A 21,269-nucleotide genomic window follows, 5' to 3' on the forward strand; every position below is an offset into this window, starting at 1 on the left:
ATGTGCTCTGTGTATTCTCCAGCCACCTACATACTTTTGCTGCTTCTCTTAGGCAACACCAGGTTACTTTCTCCACTACAAATAATACACAAGTTCTACTGGGAAAACTACAGCAGTTTATTAAATCAGCTGATGTAAATTTTGACTGCTCCTGGGACAAGACCTTAATGCAGGAAAACCTCAGAGAAGACAAGATTTGATAAATATCTCTGTGAGCACTAGAACTAGCAAAGCTTTTATCCTACATATTTGTGGGTTTTGGCTAACTGACATCCAAGTCTAGGAAGGCGTGAACTTCTATGGAAGTTTTTCCTCTGCCTGAAGCATTTCTAAGGTCTTTGTCTTTACATCTGAAAAACCATTTCACGAAGCTTTCAGGAATTTATCTGCCTGGCACAAAGCAGGACCACAGCCCCGGATTTCAGGAGAGCAGAAATCAGTCTCTTCAGAGATATTCCAAGGGATATGGCTCTAGAGAGAAAAAGGGGTCTAGAAGAGGTCATTGATACTCAAGTATTGCCACCTTCAAGCTCAAGAAAGGTCCATCGTGCCAATGGAGGTGATGAAATTCATACTTAGTAAGAGCATGGAAGGCAAATCACTCTCAGATTAGCTTATGAAGGAAGGTAACAGACTACACATTATCAGAATCACGTCCCTGCAACAAATTCAAAATGGATCAAGCTTAACTTATACATATTACTGAGTACATTTCATGACTCATTTGCAGATTACAGGTTTTCCATAGTACTACCTTACCCCCATTTCACAAAGTAGTAGTAGCAGAATATCAAAGTACTAGTCATGCATGCAGATCACTCCTACTGATATTCATCTAGGATTCTTGAAAGGCGCATAACAAAGCATAAAGCAACAATCCTTTTAATCATATACAACACCTTTATTCATGACCATACTGATTTAAACCAGACTTACAGGCACTTACTGAGGTGAGGCGACTTTCAAGTGATCTAAGAACTTCTACACCTAAGCACAGCTGTACTGTTTAGCTAAACAAATTTAACATCACACCTTTAGTCAAACATGGACCTACTGAATTGCACCAAGGCCTCAAAACAAAGAAGAGAGTAGGGACCTCCTGAGAGATCATGAGTGTGTAGGCACCAATTATCTTGCCTAAGGAGAAAAGGTTTGCTGGAGGAGTTCTGTAACATAGTTACAGAAATAGAAATTCAGCTCATGTTAGTCCTTTTAAATATAGGAAAAAATCAGTTCCTTGAAAGAAGTAAATGGCACTCCCAAGCTTATTTTACCAGAATAACTGAATTTAAAGTTTTTCTGAGTATAACTGATGGAGTGGAAGAACAGGGTGTGAGAGATTGCGGTTGTCTGTATTCACAATCAACAAACAAAAAAAGCCAAAAATTTCCAGATATAGGTTAGGCCTGCTTGACCCAATAGGAGACATTGTAGAGTCAGGAACACGTCACACAAATCAATCAGGTTAACTCAGGAAAGCTAGGAAGTGAATTTGCAGTAATGGACACTATGAAGACCACCATATGAAACTATGAGACCACCAGAGAGAAAAGCTGTAAGCAGCAGTTGGGATGATAAAGACACAAAGATGACTGTTCAGGGATTTTCTGTACAGCTGGATAACAGTACTTAAAAAAAGATAGATATTAAAAAAGGAAGCTGTTTCTTCACTTACCATGACATCTCCTAGCACCTAGGCTGCTTTGAGGAATTAATTGCATGTGTGTAGAGGAGGGTCCTTACTCTTCTGTTCACACTGAGCAGGAACACACATTCTCTCTTCGTAGTTCTATTCCTCAGTTTGCACCTACTCTGCTCACAGTAGCTCAGTCCAGGGATGACAGAGTTTATTCTGCAGCAATGAGCTACGTGGACCCACCGTAACAACACTCCCCGTATGTCAACTGACCTGCTGAGACAGATCCACTTGTCTCAGGCTGCTGTCAAAGAAACACAGCTCTGCAACTTCCAGGTCCCAAGATAATATCTTGAGATAGTGCTGAACTGTACCATATGGAAATACCAACCCTGAGCTTAGACCATCTCTGTAAACATTGCTTTACACAGCACAGGCTGTACATGCAAAGCCAACTGCATGAGAGAAGTATGTTTTATGGTTCACTGAGAAGGAACAAAGATAATTCTTCCCTCAGTTCAGACACTTTCACATCTCAGGGCAGGTTAAGAGCCAACAGTGGGTTAAAGCAGATGTGGGCTTCACAGAGGCTCTTACTTTCTTTGCATAAAGTCACAGTATAAGGAATCAAGAGAAAACAAGATTTTTATCTCTTTTGCCTACCTCCGTCTCTCTCTTTCAGCACATCTGCTGCTGAAGAGTAGACCAGAAACATCATAAAACATATTAGTTAATGAAGCTAATGCTTCACAGACCTTCTACAGAATGACCACTTATGCACATGGAGCGTGCAGATCATCTCAGAAGACTTGTCACAGGTGAGAGAAGAGATAGACCAAGTTCACCAAATGTAAGAGACACGGAGCATTCAGAATCCCACCGTACATCACACAACTTGGAACTCATTTTATTCCAGGGAACTTCCCCACAATTTGCAATACTGACTCTTCAGCTCATGTTGGAACTTAAAAAATGTCTTAATTGAAAAAATCCATTTCAGTTGGTTTGAATAAGAATGCTGTCATAGGGATAGGAAACTTGCCAAAAGACTGCAAAGCAAATGGTAATAATAATTACCAGTTGAATTTTGGATAATTGCTTCGCAGAATGCAACAATGATCACTCTACATAAGCTCATTTAATTGTTTCACTCAACTGGGACAAAAAGTAAAGAACATCCTAATTTAATTTGCCAATGACAGAGAACTGTCAAGAGACACAAAATAGCCAGAAAACATCAGCAAATAAACAGAAAAGCTTATTTGCTTTCCAAAAAAGTGCATTTAGAGAGATATACATCTAGAATATGAAACTGAAAAAACATCTGGAAATCAAGATGAGCTGGTGCATGTTCAGAGATACAGTTGAAACGAAAATGTAATATTGGGGAGGACAAAAAACCCCAAAACTGGATTAGATAAGGAGGACTTCCAGTGTACTACGTTAAATTTCACAAACTGCATTGACAAAATGGTATGAAGTTAATACAGGGACGGGAAAGTAAAGACCCCATCACTGACCCATGTGCTCCTACTTTACAAATGATTACTGCGATGCATTTTAGATCCAAACCATGCAACTTAACCATGCTTGTAGATACACTTCATCAACTCTAAAACGTAATCCCCTACTTATCTCTCCTCAGCTTCAGAAATCCTTTGTCCTGCTATTCTAGAGTCATCAGTAGTTCCAGGCAGAGCTACATTGATAGATCATAAATAACAATAGCTGTAATTGTAGGGCAAAGAAACCGCAAAGTGAATAAAGGCTGGAGATCAATCATTTCAGCCAAAGCTATTTCACTGCAGAATGAGCTCCCAGAGAACACTGTATTAAAATCCACAGCTTAATTATCTTTAGGACATACTATAAGACCTTACTCATTCATAAAATCTTCCCTACAATAACATGGTATAAAGATCTGATCTGGTTTTAATAACAAAAGGGAAAAGGCAGAAGATTCTGACATTTGCTGTGATCATCACTGTGTTGTTCTTGCATCTCACTAAACAGAGATTGGATAAGCTACAACTGGAGATAGCGTAACAGCTTATAAGGGAGGGAGGAAAAAAAGAGGGAGGAATTTAATATAAAGAGTTACATGTGGAAGCATTAGAATGACACTAGCAAAGGAAAGGGTTTTGGAACCTCTAGAAAGCAATCTTGTCAGCAAAACAGCATCTTTCAAAAAAAAGAGCTGGGAGAACAGTGGTCCTTCTAGCTCTTTTCAATCTCCAGGTTACGTGAATCATATGGATAGGGGATTTCCTTAATTTTTGTAGAGAACCTATCCTTCCTGGTGAACTGGAGAAGAACTAACCAGAGAGACACATCACTCTTCTCACTCCGTGACAGAGACTGTGTGCTCAGTTGTGGTAAGCCTTCCTTCCACAAGCTCCAAAGGTAGCGAGGCTTCCCATTTCCTAATCCAAGTGTGCAGAAGCAAAGAGGCAGCAGCTACACTGCATGACAAATGTGGAAGGAAGAAGATAAGTTTATAGAAAGGTAAGGTACTTCTTGTCCAAAGGGGAGGTTAGAGTCTGCAAAAAGAATCCTCAACCAATATAGTCCAACACACTTTCTGCAGCAGTTTTATGCTTCACTGGTGTGTGCATCTAAATAAAGTAACAATCACCCCCGAGTGGAAGGAAAAGATCCTGTTATCTGGTGTTGAACCATTCCCCGGCTACATCTAAGGTATTAAACTATTTCTGCTGGAAGCAATTTTAAATTGAGGGGAGAACAAAAAAAAAAAAAAAGAAAAAGAAAGAAACAAGAGAAAAGAGAAAAAAGAAAAGAGAAAAGCTGTTGAAAAGCACCAAAGAAAGCTGGGGCTCTAGAAAAAAAAGAAAGTGTCAATGGTCCTGACTGAGCTTTCTGTTCACTTCTCAATACATCAGGCCTGGAACAAGTTTCTCAGTGCAAAATTTCTCTAATTGGCTGGAAAGCATTTAAGGAAAAATCTTTTTAATTAAAAACAGAGAACCAACAAGACATGAAAGCCATGGGGGTTGGGAGAGGCATATGTTGACCTTATGAAGCTTCACAGCAGAACTCTGCAGGGGCTGTTTAAACTGAGAAAGCACAGTTTTAATTAAAGAGGCCTGAGGAACAGACAACTCAAAAGAGCAGGTCAGCGAGATTCCAAGAGGTCAATTCAAGCATAAGCAGAGGGAAAACAAGACTTCTGGTCATTTTGCCTTCCTCTAGGAGAAATCTGTTGCTAACTGAGTGTTATGCCCTGTGCTGCTCGACACACAAGCAAGTTGTCCTCTAACCACCTCTAGGGATGTTGTGCAGCACTGATAAGTGTTTGAGGGAGGGAAGAAGTGAAGTCTACCCCAGTTTCTTGACACTGGATCACGTTCTAAAATAAACCTGATTTATTTTTTTTCCCCCACCAATGCGTGAAATCCCAGATATGCCTATGTGTACTTGAAAAATAGAACTCTGCCTCTTGCTAAACTTCTAAAAACAGGAGGAAATCCTGTAAAAGAAACCAGATCCAGCATATCACCAAACAGAAATCCCCTCTTAAAACAAAAAACCAAAACAACAACAAAAAAAAAAACCCAAAACTTTTTCTTTACTTTTTGAAGTGTGTTATGTTACTATCACATTTAGTCATTTTTCCTTGCTATTTCGAGACAAAAGGAAAAATAAATTGTCTCCAAACAAAAGGAGTTATGAAGGGTAATGTAACTAGAACTCACCAAGTAGCAGGGCTAAGATACAAAAATGTAACATAAAAACTGCTGCATTTTTCCATGAAGAACTACTTTCCAGTAATTCAAAAGGATAAGGAATTAAGTAGGAAGTTAATATCTACAGTAATTTCCCAAGAGAAACAGCAATGTTAGTGCACTTCAGTTAGTGTATACATGGTCCTGCACATACATGGATTGTTACATTTGATATTGCTTCTGTTCAGATAGATTTCTCTCTTATTTGCCCTTCTACCTGCATCTGCTTGGGTGAACAAGATGCATATTCCAGGTCAAGGCCAGGTTATTTCAAGACCAACAGACAAAGCAGTACATTTCCCTGCATCAAGGAGGAGCAACCAGCAGCTGGATTAAGCAATCGGTTCACTTATTTGTGAGATGTTACCTATTTTTCTAAAATCCCACTATAAAACACTCAGAAGTGGAAAGGTGGTTTGTTTGGGTTTTGGTTTTTTTGAGTTTGTATAAGCTTGCAAATGGCCTCTTACATCTTCATTTTATTCTCCCTTGCTTCCTCCAGCCAGGGTGCAAGCTTTGATTGATGCAAGTTCTCATTTATTGCGTTGACCTAGATCCTCACCGAGCTGGCTTTTATGCTGTTTATCAAGGCTTACCTCCACAGATGGACCAAGCTAAAATAAAGCCACCACTCACTCCTAAAACAGGAATTCAAATCTGGAATGAAACTTAAAGTAAACGAGAAGGGAAAATGCAAGTAAACACTTTTATGGCAAAGGAATAAATAAAAACAAGAACATCCTAGGAGACGTGGATGTTAGAAAATGTAATACTTCTGACAAAGGAAGATAAAGATGCCTTCGTAGCTCTTCACAGACATAAATTAATGACAATACTGAAGCACAGAGCAAACCTTGCCCAGAAACAAACCCAGAAGAGAAAAGTGGGACAGAGCAGAATCTTGCTATAGAAGGCAAAGGGCGCATTTTCACCCTTTTTGCACACAGAAATTCCATTGAAATAAAATGTATATCTGATGAATACCTCTCCATATAGCTGACATAGGGCACCAAATGAAGGAAGATACTAGTTCAGGTCTCAAAAGCAACATACCAACATTATTCAGATCTATACTGCTTCTAATTTCAGAACCAGCAGGTTGGTTGTCCCACGTTCTGTTGCGCAGTGTAGGATAACCATAAACAGAATTTCTTACCAGGACTATATAACTTACCTACCTTCTTGTGTTGGGTTGACCCAGGCTGGACCCCAGGTACCCACACCAACCTGCTCTATCATTCCCCCTCAACTGGACAGAGGGAAAGAAAATATAATGAAAGGCACATGGGTTGAGATGAGGACAGGGAGATCACTCAGCAATTACCATCATGGGCAAAACAGACTCGACTCGGGGAAATTAATTTAATTTATTGTTAATCAAATCAGAGTATGACAATAAGGAAAAAAGATCGAATCTTAAAGCACCTTCCCCCTAACCCTTCTTCTTCCCAGGCTCAACCTCACTCCTGATTTTTCTACCTCCCCTCCTCGAGTGGCACATGGGGATAGGGAATGGGGATTGAGGTCTGTTCATCACACGTCGTCTCTGTCTCTCCCTCCTCACTCTCTTCCCCTGCTCCAGCGTGGAGTCTCTCCCACAGGAGAAAGTCCTCCACCAACTACTCCAATATGAGTCTTTCCCACAAGTTGCAGTTCTTCACAACCCATTCCAGTGTGGGTTCTTCCCACAGGGTGCAGTCACACAGAATCACAGAATCTTCTAGGTTGGAAGGGACCTTAAAGATCATCTTGTCCAACCGTCAACCTGACTGACAAAAATAGAACAACAAACAAAGAGCATCATCACTAAACCATACCTCCCAGCACTACATCAACCCGTCTTTTGAACACCTCCAGGGATGGTGCCTCAACCACCTCCCTGGGCAGCCCATTCCAATGTCTGAAGTCCTTCAGGAACAGTGCTTCAGCGTGAGTCCCCCACGGGGTCACAAGTCCTGCCAGTTGAGGTCTGTTCATCACACGTCATCTCTGTCTCTCCCTCCTCACTCTCTTCCCCTGCTCCAGCGTGGAGTCTCTCCCACAGGAGAAAGTCCTCCACCAACTACTCCAATATGAGTCTTTCCCACAAGTTGCAGTTCTTCACAACCCATTCCAGTGTGGGTTCTTCCCACAGGGTGCAATCCTCCAGTAACAGACTGCTCCAGCCTGAGTCCCCCACAGGGTCACAAGTCCTGCCAGCAAACCTGCTCCAGCATGGGCTCCTCTCTCCATAGGGCCACAGGTCCTTCTAGGAGCCTGCTCCAGCACAGGCTCTCCACAGGGTCACAGCCTCCTTTCAGCATCCACCTGCTCTGGTGTGGGGTCCTCCACAGGCTACAGGTGGATATCTGCTCCACCATGGTCCTCCATGGGTTGCCAGGAGACAGCTTGCTTCACCATGGTCTTCACCACAGGCTGCAGGGGAATCTCTGCCCTGGTGCCTGGAGCACCTCTTCTCCCTCCTCTTCACTGACCGTGGTGTCTGCAGAGTTGTTGCTCTCACATATTCTCACTCTTCTCTTCCAGTTGCTGCTGTACAGCAGTTTTTTCCCCCTTATAAATATGTTGGAGGCAGCTTACTTCACCATGGTCTTCACCACAGGCTGCAGGGGAATCTCTGCCCTGGTGCCTGGAGCACCTCTTCTCCCTCCTCTTCACTGAGCATGGTGTCTGCAGAGTTGTTGCTCTCACATATTCTCACTCTTCTCTTCCAGTTGCTGCTGTACAGCAGTTTTTTCCCCCTGCTCCAGCGTGGAGTCTCTCCCACAGGAGAAAGTCCTCCACCAACTACTCCAATATGAGTCTTTCCCACAAGTTGCAGTTCTTCACAACCCATTCCAGTGTGGGTTCTTCCCACAGGGTGCAATCCTCCAGTAACAGACTGCTCCAGCCTGAGTCCCCCACAGGGTCACAAGTCCTGCCAGCAAACCTGCTCCAGCATGGGCTCCTCTCTCCATAGGGCCACAGGTCCTTCTAGGAGCCTGCTCCAGCACAGGCTCTCCACAGGGTCACAGCCTCCTTTCAGCATCCACCTGCTCTGGTGTGGGGTCCTCCACAGGCTACAGGTGGATATCTGCTCCACCATGGTCCTCCATGGGTTGCCAGGAGACAGCTTGCTTCACCATGGTCTTCACCACAGGCTGCAGGGGAATCTCTGCCCTGGTGCCTGGAGCACCTCTTCTCCCTCCTCTTCACTGGCCGTGGTGTCTGCAGAGTTGTTGCTCTCACATATTCTCACTCTTCTCTTCCAGTTGCTGCTGTACAGCAGTTTTTTCCCCCTTATAAATATGTTATCACAGAGGTGTTACCACCATCGCTGATTAGCTCGGCCTTGGCCAGCAGCAGGTCCATATTGGAGCCAGCTGGCATTCGTTCTATCAGACCCAGGGGAAGCTTCTAGAAGGTTCTCACAGAAGCCACCCCTGTAATCCCCCTGCTACCAAAACCTTGCCACACAAACCCAATACACTCCTGCACATAATATGATGTTTAAATTGTCAAAATTGTACCACCATAAAATGAGATGCTGTAGCAACAAACGATCTGTAGAATCATGATTCCACGCAAACTTGTATAATTGTTTTTGAAACGTACATATGGGTTTGTTTACTAGTGCAGTGATCATAAAGAAACGATTAAAATTAAATTCTGGATTAAGCTAATTAGAAGATGTACCACCAGCCACGCTTCTAAAGAAAGCTCTAAGTTGCAAGTCTTACTTGCTTTGGGCAACACTTAGTCTGACTTTCTCTATTGTTAAAGAGGCTCATTCTGTATTTCAGACCACCAATGATCTGGTTGCTGCTATTTGTTGTATAACATGATTACTTCCCCCATTCATCTAAAAACAATGTATTTCAAGGAAAGAAATCCAGGTCTAGACTATGCCTGAGTGTGGTAATGACCATATTTCACCCACTACATTGCACAGGTTCAGCTGCTTCCTAGTAAATGACCATGTATGTTCTGAGTTCCCCTATGCACAAATATAGCAGACAAAATCCCCCAGCAAATAAAACTGAAATAAATAAAATCAAGATTCTAATCTGTAGTTGCTGCTAGAGAATCAGAGAAATTGGATTCAGTGGTTAAAAATTTTTACAGCAAGCTCTCTAAAGTGACCACCAATGATCTGGTTGCTGCTATTTGTTGTATAACATGATTACTTCCCCCATTCATCTAAAAACAATGTATTTCAAGGAAAGAAATCCAGGTCTAGACTATGCCTGAGTGTGGTAATGACCATATTTCACCCACTACATTGCACAGGTTCAGCTGCTTCCTAGTAAATGACCATGTATGTTCTGAGTTCCCCTATGCACAAATATAGCAGACAAAATCCCACAGCAAATAAAACTGAAATAAATAAAATCAAGATTCTAATCTGTAGTTGCTGCTAGAGAATCAGAGAAATTGGATTCAGTGGTTAAAAATTTTTACAGCAAGCTCTCTAAAGTGATACATTTTTGCCTCTAGTTAATGTAAAAATAAAATGTATATAAATGTATAAATGTACAGATAAACATGCCATATTTGCTCAGACTGAAAAGTGCAGCCCTGGATTTTAAAGTCAGGAAAATGTATGTTGAACTCTTAAGGCCACCTAAGCTTTTGTTCCTATGCCTCCTTTTTCCCTTCAAAGTACCTCAGTGATCGCATTTTCACCCACAACCTTTTCCTTATTCACATAAAACTGCTAAAAGTAAAAAAGAAGAGAGATATTATGAACCTAAAACTTTTTGGTTCTTTCCAACAAATCCAGGTGCCCATCAGCTGTCTGAGTCAGATGCTAGACAGATGAAGGTTGAAGAAAAATAGCATTGAAAGCGGAGCAGTGGGTACTTCCCATCAGACAGCTTCTTCTCAACTTGTCAACAAGGTTCACCACTGACAGCTGCAGTTCTGGTGGATGACTTCTTCATTATTGTCTCTAGTTCTCCTACAGAAATAGATTCTAGGAGTCTACACTTTATCTGATTTGAGGTCAGGTCATAGTCAGAAGAGATATGCCCTCACTGCATACTGGTTAGATTAGTACCATACAATTTACCTGAAATCTTAAAAATATTATCCCTGACCTAATATAAAGGATTTAGAACTTAACAAAGTACCTATGACTGGGAAGAAAGTGTTTCAAAGAGCATAAATCAGTCATGTCAGTAGCTAATTACCCAAGAATTTAAAATGGCATACGTCAAAAAAGTCAAGTTGTTATTCATAATCTTGCAAACTCTGTTCATTACAAAGCTTAGCAAGAAGGTGAGGTTTTATCTATGTTTAAGAGAACAGTTCTAGTCTTCCCTACAATAAGAGGCGAGGCTGAAGAGCCTGAAAAAAGTGAGGCTTACAGTAAAAAAAACCAAACAAAAACAACAAACCATCAAAATTCATATTTGTACAGCAACATTCAGTGTATTTCATTAAAACACTAAATTAAAAACTAAAAACATAATTTTAGTTGCATGTAGTTACATGAGTTTATTTTGAACTCTCACCAATTCTGTAATACCTAATTCTGTAACACCAAGTGCAGCACAAGAATAGCTAGGACAGCGATGAATAGTTATTTTGGCATTGGAACTTCTTCCCTGTGGGTAGGGTGGGGGAAGAGGTCACACAGTTGTCAGTGGTTCCCCTTCCACAGCCACCAGGATCCTGCGACATCATTTAGGAGATGTGCCAGGACTACCTTGCTCAGGTGGTAGCGTTCACCACCCTACAGCCCAGCATGGCTCCTACTCTACCTCCTGACTCCTCCTTAGTCAAAGTCCTTCTTACCCCAACTGCCTAATAATCTCAGCACCTACTTCCCTCGTGCTCCATACCCTACATTTTAACCATCTCTGGGCCTGCTAACCTCCTCCCATCCACCTACCACCAGCACATTTATGTTTTTTTCCTATCCATCCCCATGCACAGGCCCACAAATGTCCTTCCTCGCATCTATTGTTGCTAGAGATGCTCTTTGGTAATAGAGGTAGCACTGGCAACAAGGTGCTCCTACGCTACTTTATGCTGAGAGCACTTTTTAACCACCCCACAGGCAACTGGGATGGTGTCTCCCTATTAACAACGTTAGAGCACAGTGTGAAGTGTCAGTATTTGCACTGTGTTATCACCCTAGCTAATGATTTTAACGTCAAGGTAAGAGGAGAGCAGCAGATGCTGGACTACTTGCCTCCATTTTTCCCCACCGTTCGGAAACACCTCCAGAAGGTCCGAAGAAAAGAGGCCCTGTTGTGAGGGGTGGCTTGAACAAAGCTGAACTCACGGAACAAGATGTGTGTTCCTTGACGCACGCTGTTAAAGCTGTGGAGATAAAGTCAAAACAAGAGAACGTTAGAAAGCTGAACCAATATGAATATTCTGGGGCCAGCTGGAACAGTAGCAAGAAAACCACTGGCAGTTACATTTTGTGAAACCGAATCTCCAAAGCTCATACCCATCTGTTCTCTAGAGAGAAGACTATTTGCAAAAACCACACATTGGAACTTAATTATAGGAATTAGAGGTTTGTGAAAGAAAAATTCATTCTAAAGAATCCCAGCAAGGGGTGTCCAAGAGCCACTTATTTGAAACCAATCCATTGGAAAATGACTGGCTAAGAGTAACTATTGTTTATCTGACCAGAAGATGCCCTTTCTTTTAGTACCATCTGAACTTCACTGCTATTCTCATCACAGTTTTCCGCGAAGCCACAAAACAAAGAAAAGAAAAAAACCCTCTTTAACAGAAGCCTCAAGATTTCATTTCTAGGTTACTGAAATGTGACTCTGTTGGATGTATAAAATCCACTCCAGTTGTCCCGAGAAGCCGATTGACACTTCACCAAACAACACTTTGCACTAGTGTATTTTGAAAAGAGCAGCCGGTCATTATGCTAGATAATCAATTTGATATTCACTCTCTTGAATTTTAGTACAAATTTCTCATATTTGAGTTGTAAGCACTTTAGGCTAACATTAAAGTAAACATTTATCTTAAAAAGATTTCTCTGAAGTGCCAGCAGCTCTCCTTTGGGCATGGTAAAGCTCAACATACAAGAACAATAGAAATGCAAATAAAAACATTATATACCAAAAGGTATAATGACAGGGTTGCCTCAAAGCTAGAATTTGTGCATTTTACTCTGCATCGTGCAAGTGGGACAAAGCTTTCAAACACTCCAGAGAGATCATTAAAAACATTCACTTGGGACAGCAGCTTAACTCCCCTGCATAGGGGAGAATTAATGAAAAGATATAAGTTTACTTTCATCCCAGCAGAACCTCTCCATAGGTAGCATCTCCACAACAGACAAAATCCAGTGGTCAGCGTGAACCCTCTGAAGTTTGCAATTTTAAATAATCTCTTTAAATATAAACAGTTTAAGTCTCTTTATCCTTCATAGTATAGAAAAGAGCCTCACATTTGAAAGAGAATTATACCCGAGTTGAGCAAAATTAAAAAGTCACATAACAACTAGGGGGAGTATGGGGGTGTAGAGAGAAGCCAATTCGATTTTTCAGAAAAGATCACAATTTCTGTTTTTTAATGTCCTGGTTCTCAAAGACACGGGAGTAAACGGAATTTTTTGTCATGTGTTAAAAGCTAGGTACAGAACACTGTTTCCAGCCCTCCTATCCACAAGGAAAGGCAACTCAAATGAAAGAAGTACAATTCATTTATGATTAAGAAACACTCATGACTCTTGAATCCTGGAATTAGGAATATTCTTTCTGTAACTGTCATGGACAAATATATTGTTTTACATTTATGAAACTTTATTCATGCACCAGCTCTGTACAAACCAGAGGAAAGCACAGCCATTCTCCCAAGAGATTAAAGTAAATAAATAAAGCATGTGCCTGATCAAAATATGCTAAAATGACAGGAAAGGGCTCCCATGACTATCATTCTAAATAAAGAGTATTCATTATAAAGTGCTGTAGCTCACTGCCTTAGAGTGAATGAGCTCAGAGTAAGGGAAAGTAACTTGCATAAAGTCCCACCAGATGTCTGTGACAAAGCTGGAGATGGGATTTCACATCTTCTCATCCCATCCAAAAGTCTTTAAGACTTTTCTCATTTCCTCTTTGCATTGTTTTGCTGATAATTTGACAGGCTGATGAAGAAAAGAGGGATACGAACGAAAGAGAAGAAACTCAGCGTAATAGGAGAAGGCAGCTTTCAGAAAGATAATACACATAAGGGAGGTGTTTAGGAAGAGAAAGAAGAGGAAGGCACAGTGACACGAGCAAATGCACCACATTATGTTGCTCAGAACAAGTACAGCACATGCAACATCTGGAAGTGGATCCTGGCACACCTGTAATGGGAAGGACCAGACACAAAGTTAACATATTATTAATTCACAGCAAATACCCCTACTATATTACTCCTTAGTTCTAGTTAAGTGAAAATTCAAGTCACTTGCATTTACAGCATGGGATGGCTCTAAATCCAGCAGGCAGAAGGCTATGATATCATTTGTTGTTGCTTATTCAGTTAAAAGAGTGGGTGGATATGCTGGAACATCAGCACACCTGGATGTGCTGACAGCCAAGTGCCGCCAGCTAGCTGAGTAAAAGAGGCACAATATTTCTTTCATTCCTCATTTCTTGCAATAAGTTTTTGTTTAACTATACAATAGAAGGATTTTCCCCAAAAGCTCAAGTCCGTGAACACGGAAGTCAGAATTTTATTCCAGTTAAGATGCTGCATTTCAGAGACACTACTTGATAAATACCTTTTTATAAGTTGTAAAAGTTCAGCCCATGATGGAGCCATCCAGCAAGAAGCCCAATGACAAATCAACACATCTATTCTCAGCCAGGGTCAATACCACTAAAAGAGATAGGAACACTATACATTTTGAACAAACTATGCATTTTGAAATCCCTTTATCATGGGTAAGTGGACAGCACAAAGATAACCTGGCCACTTTTTCCTTAACAATTGTCCAGAGGTGAAGTTACTGTTAATGTGGTGAGTAGTAACGGCTTACAGGTAAACCCTTCTGGAAAAAAAAGAAACAGTGACAACCCAAAGCTGTTGCAGGGATTCCAACAGCAGGTAAGAAGTATCACCAGTGCCTTACTTACTGATTTTTATATACATGCGAACAGATGTCTTTTCCAGTTTGTTTTGAACGCAAAAACAAAACAAGCTGCAAATTCTAAGAGCTTAAGTAAGCAAGACATCAAGAGCAAGGCAACAAACTTAGCTCAAGCATCCTCAGCAAGTTTAACAGCTGCTGAGATTCTGCCCTTCGGATTGCTCGGTCTTCCCTCTATCGGTCCTCCTCTCACTGAACATCTCATGCCCTTAGCAAAGTTTGGTGGCCAGAGCTTATCAGCACATTTGCAGGAGAAAGACTTAGAAACAAGCTAGGGTATCTCAAGAAGGTACTAGTCTGTCCTCAATCATTTAGAAATAGGTTTGTGAATGAGAAGCAGGGAAAATAGTTTTTCACTTCTCTGGTTAACTTCTTCTTTCCTCCTTTTAGGCGTTTAGTGCAGCCATCTGCAAGAGTTCCCTTCAAGAAAAAAAGCTTTACACAACTCTGCAAGTCTCCAAGCCTCCAATTGTAGACCTAATGGTTGCCCTGGCTCTCTACGTTACCAGTAAATAGAGTAGGCAAATTAGAATACTAACAAAAGCTACTAATGATGTGGGTTTATTTATCTTGCTGAAACTGAGACCAGAAATTGAACTGAATGTTCATTAGTTCACACCAGTTCACTGCAAACACTCACATTTCACACAAGAACTGTTGCACAACTGGCTACGCCGTTAACAAAATGGCTTTTTCCTGTTCACTTGTGAGAATATTCTGGAGAAAAAATAAAGTAAGGTGTTCACTCCACGGGAAGATCTAAAGAAACTTTCACAGTAGGGCCCCTTCACTTGTGAGAATATTTTGGAGAAAGACGAGAGAAAAATAAAGTAAGGTGCTCACTCCATGGGAAGATCTAAAGAAACTTTCACAGTAGGGACTTCAAAATGCGTACTTTTTTATTCCTTTCTGTTACAGGCCCCAGAGCAGCCAAACCACAGAGCAGTTTCTTCCAACGCCACTGCTGAGGAGGTTGCGTCTTGCAGCACACCCAGCCTACGCTTGTGGGATGGCACGTGCATGGGAGAGGAAGGAAAAAAAAAGAAGTTTTGGGAGGATACTGAGATAAAACATCCCCAGCCCTCAGAAATGGCTGCGCTGGGAACTCTAGCACTCAGGTGCTGCTGCTCTGAACAGAGCTGCTTTCAGTAAGGCTTTGTCTTTTGTGTAATTACATTTCGGCAGCTTGCCAGAGTTCAGAAACTTTCAAGCACTCTTTTCAAACCTTTGGACTTCCAAATAGATTGTAAAAGCCCCGGGATGCTATGGTAACATCCCAATTGAAACCCACTACAGTAGTTAGCCTCTGCCTGCTGAACTCGGGCAAAGCCAAATATGCACAAAGCAGAAAGAGCCCCAAGTCCCCAAGAAGAAGAGAAGAGCTTGCCAGGCCCCTGCTGTCCCCCTAGCAGGTGCCACCTTTGGTTACCATGCAAAGAGCTGAACGAGTTCACAGGACTCCTCCTCTACGAAATGGAAAGCAAGGAACAAGAACTGTTATTCCTTAAATTCCTTTCCGTTACAGGCCCCAGAGCAGCCAAACCACAGAGCAGCCTTTTCCAATGCCACTGCTGAGAAGGTTGTGTCTTGCAGCACACCCAGCCTACGCTTGTGGGATGGCACGTGCATGGGAGAGGAAGGAAAAAAAAAGAAGTTTTGGGAGGATACTGAGATAAAACATCCCCAGCCCTCAGAAATGGCTGCGCTGGGAACTCTAGCACTCAGGTGCTGCTGCTCTGAACAGAGCTGCTTTCAGTAAGGCTTTGTCTTTTGTGTAATTACATTTCGGCAGCTTGCCAGAGTTCAGAAACTTTCAAGCACTCTTTTCAAACCTTTGGACTTCCAAATAGATTGTAAAAGCCCCGGGATGCTATGGTAACATCCCAATTGAAACCCACTACAGTAGTTAGCCTCTGCCTGCTGAACTCGGGCAAAGCCAAATATGCACAAAGCAGAAAGAGCCCCAAGTCCCCAAGAAGAAGAGAAGAGCTTGCCAGGCCCCTGCTGTCCCCCTAGCAGGTGCCACCTTTGGTTACCATGCAAAGAGCTGAACGAGTTCACAGGACTCCTCCTCTACGAAATGGAAAGCAAGGAACAAGAACTGTTATTCCTTAACTTACAGCATTACTGCTTGCATTTTCCATTGGGAGCATGATGAAGGAAGAAAAACCCACTTTGAAGGCTCATGCTGCTTCTCCAGCACAAACAATTTCCCCCCACACACACTTTTCTTCCCAGTTACACAGGTATCTAAGTTATCAAAACAGAATTGAGCATCTTAAGTGAAAAGAAGGTAGTCTCAAATGCAAAGCTGCCACTGGAGGCTATCTCTATGCTGACTGAAACATCTGTAGGGAGGAACACTGCAGAGGACCTGATGTCAACATTATGGGTATCTCAGGCTTCGTTTTTTCTTGAAAAACTCTGGATTAGCTCTAGTCTGGCCCCATGGGCTGAATGCTCATTTGCAGTTGGAACACATCTTCCAGTTTAGTTTCATATGAAAGGAACCCAGGTCACGAGCTCCAAGACTGCTTCATGGTGTGAACCAAAGCACAGTAAGTAGGGATAATCAGGAGTATTAGGATTAAAGACTATGGTACAATGGGTAACAAAGAACTAGCTCGAGCAATAGAAAATACTGAAATTCAAAAGGCTTTAAAACCCAGGCAATTTCTGTTGTTAAATAACTCATCCACACACAAAGCATCCTCAAGCAACCAATCACGCTCACCCCAAGGCTGTGCTCTGAAATAGCCAAGTGAGGTTCACCTTGCCTGGAAGGAACCCTGAGAGGGAACATGTAAAACTGTAGGCACCATTGGGAATAAAAAAACCAACAAGCCAAACCCAGTTTCACTGCTGTGTTGAATAAATTCCTGCCACATGAGCACAGTTTAATTTAAGATCATTTTATTCTTCACCTACTGGTTTAAGTGTACTACAGTAGGTGCAATATTTAGACCAACCATTGGACTGTTTCTTTACCTATCCCTCTTGGAAGGCAGAGTAGGAGCACTAGCATTCCTCAAATTCAAAGTTGTTGTATCAAGTGCTTTTTAAAATTCCATAGATGTTAACATTTGGGACAATGAAGTCAGCCTCAAGGAAATCACCACCTTCCTCTAATGAAATTAGCAGTGCTTTTTAGGCACTTCCTCTGAAATCCGTTAGCAGTGTTAAGACAAAACAGATGCTCAAAGTTATTCCTGATGACTGCCTTTAAGGAAAAATCCTTTTTTAACAACCAGGCAGATAGGAAATCATTAACACTCCTAATATTTTGGAGAGAGCGGGTGATGTAACACTGCGAACACAGAGCCTGGATTTTTTGAGATCCTTTCCATCTCACCCACTGAAGTTTATTGCAGCTGAAGGGTGTGGAAGGACGAAAAGGAGTGACACAAATTTTAATGATTTGTTTTCAGGCTTCCTGGTTCAGGAATCTCTGTATTCATGGCAGAGTTAATACAGGTGGTACAGAAATTACCCCATTTGAAAGGAGACGAACCACAGCACCTGTGACACAGCTCAGAGCAGGCAGCGAACAAGCTTTCTTATGTTGCTTTGTAGCAAATCAAACCCTCTGAGACCAGTCTACAGATTCTGGAGAAGGAAAGGATTAAAGGAGTTGCTGTGCTTGCTCTTTATTACCCGTAATCCCTTTATCATTTTTAGAGTCCCCCTCCCTTGATTTTTCCTATGCTGGGTCAGTAATTTAACACCTTGAAGCTTTCACATCTAATGTTAAAATGACCTTACTGTGTCAAATTATTAGCCCAGGATTTTTAAAAAACCACCCCAAAACCAGCAAACAGGAGTGGGGGGGGAGTGAAATCTCTAAAAACAGAAGCCTTTTGATCAGAGCAGCATCCTGCAGTTTGCTGTAACTCAAGCTGGCCATTCTTATATAGCAGGAATTAAGGACTCCCCCTGCCAGGCAGGGCCCTATTAAAACACAATAGCTGTTTGAAAAGGGTAAGCAAGCTGATATGGATATAATAGGCCACATATTGGGGCCCCTTTCTACTCTGAAATAAAGCTGCTTCTTAGAGTTATGAGCTGGGAAATCTAGTGTTCAGGAAGATGGGAAAGAGCATACAATGGAAGATGGTAAATAGCCCTGCAGAAGCCCTCCAAGGTGCTTAAGGGGAAAGTAAAGAAGCCTTCAGAGATAAGCATCAATCACCCAGTATTAACTCTTTCAGTCTGATCAGGTGCTATTTCAGACCACATGGTGTTTCAGTGAGTCTGGAGAGGTCTTGCTGGTATAAACAGGGATTTAGCCTTTACAGTAGAAAACACAGTGAGTTGCGCAGCACAGAGACAGCCACATGAATACCATTATAACTGGTTTTATGAAGATCATCACAAGTTGCTGCCCAGCTTCCCTCAAAAACCCTTCTCCTTTTCCCTCAAAACAAACAAACAAAAAAATCAATACATAATTAAAAAAAAAATATTCCAGAATTATAGCTACACAAAGAAAGCTGCTAACTCTCCAGCTAATGTATTTAGTATTTTTTCAAACTGGTCCAACTAGACATTTTGGGGCAAGCAGAAAATTCCTTATTGAACTTCTCTATAACCTTCTATAAGCTGAGGGTATGGGACATTCAAGTCCTCAATAAATTTCATCATCATACAGCTCTGATCTCCATTCTTCGTCTTCCTTTCTCAACCAACAGATGAATTTTTGCCCTCCCTGCCACCCTGTGGAATTCAGTCATGAGCTGCAAGGTGCTACAGAAAGCATGCAGTGAACCTGTGGCAAGGGTGAGAAGATGACAGGAAGAAGAGAAACACTATTAAAAATACAAGGAACACAAGGTAGTGTTTAGATTTCCTCTAGTCTAACATCTCTGGAAGTAGCTATGAAACTGACATTCAATACCAGTGACCTGTATCCAGCTCCCACATTTGCTCTTTTCAGTTTTGGTTAGACTGGAGAATTTCAGGAAGAAAGAAAATCTACAATTAATACTCTCTCACCTATTCAGTTGCCTTGGTAAGAACTATAGCACATGAAAGACTGAGCAGCTTCCAATATTTCCATCATGGCAACAAATGAACCTTGCCAAAATTCCTTAACATAGATGAAGCTTCAACATTTGACATTAATGCTAACTCTGCATTTAGAAATTGCTTAGCTCAACCACTCTGTGCTCACTACAATTGCTCAGTTACAGTGTCAACCAGCTACAGTTTGTCTAATTTATTTGAAGATACACAATAGGATTAATTTTGCAGGACACAAGGTTACTGCAAGTCTCTAATGCTCATGTATTCTGGAATCTTTATGGTTTCAACACTACGCAGCATAGAGAAGTCTAGGAATCTGGATGCCTTCAGAGAACCTGAGAAATTAGACACTTTTTTTTTAAGAAAAGCAAGATGAACCAAGTTTAAAAAAATGTATTTTTCAGGCAAGCTACAAGACTTTCAGCAGTTTGCTATTCATGGGGATGCAGAGACAGTTAAAGGATTTTATCCTATAAAGGATAAGGAATCCAATTATGGGATCTTATGCTGCAGACATTTGCTGATTTTTACAGCTTGGCATATCCAATTTAGGAGAAATTTTACATTTGTTGGCCTTGTCCACATTGGAATACACATATTCCTAGCAAGGCAATTAGAAATGCTCCTCAAGATTTTTTGTGACACCGCAACATTTTACAATCTAAGAATGAATACAAAACTCCTTCCAACACCACAAGACCAGAAAAAAAAAAACCACCCAACCTCAATTCTGATCCATCTTTTCTTAAAAATCTTTCTGGGAAAAATAAAGTGTTCCTCAAACTTACACTACTTTATTCCAACTTAATACAAAGTCTTATGAGCTTAGATAGATGGAAGCCAAGAACTCCTCTGAAATCGATCCCCTATATGCATACATTAGTCTAGACTCATGCCAAAATGCTTCATTAAAACCAGAACTAGACCATATCAAACTGTAGTACAGAGAAAGGTCTAGTTATTGTTGAAGCTATCATATATTCAGCAGCTTACAGCTTGAGACGTCTACAACATTATTGGAGGAAACAGTATATTCCAAAAGAAATTCCTAACAGAAAAGGATAAAACTATGCCTTCTAATTCTTCAAAATAGTAATAATTAAAAAAACATATAAAGGAAAATACACCAATGGATACCAAACTTCCTTCATTATTATGCTTTTCTAAAGCTGCTACTCTCTAGGGTGTTCCTACTGAATTCCAGGTGCCAAATTCATATTACTAAAACAGTTTTCTTCAAAACATTTACAGAAGCTGCAGGAAATCCAGTCCTTACAGCATGTGACCAAGCATGAAAAGAGATTACTGCTTTATATACAGATTGCAGATTGCATGCAAAAGACTGTAAATAGTCCCACTACATCTGTTGTGGATATGTCACTATTTATCTTTCTCATTTTTTCCTTCATATTCCAACACAGTGACTCAGCAAGCACAGCAGAGCGGTTTTTCCCCAATGATGGAGAAAGATGGTTGTCAAACATTGATCTCAGCATTGAATATCTATTTTACATCCCGGTGAGATGCAGATACAGACCTTTCCTCAGTGGCAGATAGACAATATAGGATCTAGAATGGCCACAGTTCACCAATTCTGACTTGAAAAGCCCTTTCACTTCTGCAAGAGTACAAACCAAAACAGATTTGTGATCATAAATGCAAGAACAGGGATAAGAAAGTAACTACCCAAACCACAGATATTAAAAATAAGTAGACTAGGGGAGAAAATAAAATTAAACAAAAGGCGCTGTGGCATCCCAAAAATGATACA

At 41.2% G+C, this 21,269-nt stretch overlaps 1 protein-coding gene across 1 annotated transcript in view; it reads right to left on the reverse strand.

Annotated features, from left to right (window-relative positions):
- Positions 1-21,269, reverse strand: part of LOC106892770 (chromosome unknown open reading frame, human C11orf49) — an 88,035-nt gene that overhangs the window by 48,706 nt on the left and 18,060 nt on the right. The window contains exon 3 of the mRNA XM_014950222.1: positions 11,558-11,688. Within this exon, the coding sequence (XP_014805708.1) occupies positions 11,558-11,688 (131 nt within the window). The remainder of the gene's footprint in view (positions 1-11,557; positions 11,689-21,269) is intronic.

This window comes from Calidris pugnax, unplaced genomic scaffold (assembly GCF_001431845.1).
Source record: "Calidris pugnax isolate Ruff unplaced genomic scaffold, ASM143184v1 scaffold68, whole genome shotgun sequence".
NCBI lineage: Eukaryota > Metazoa > Chordata > Aves > Charadriiformes > Scolopacidae > Calidris > Calidris pugnax.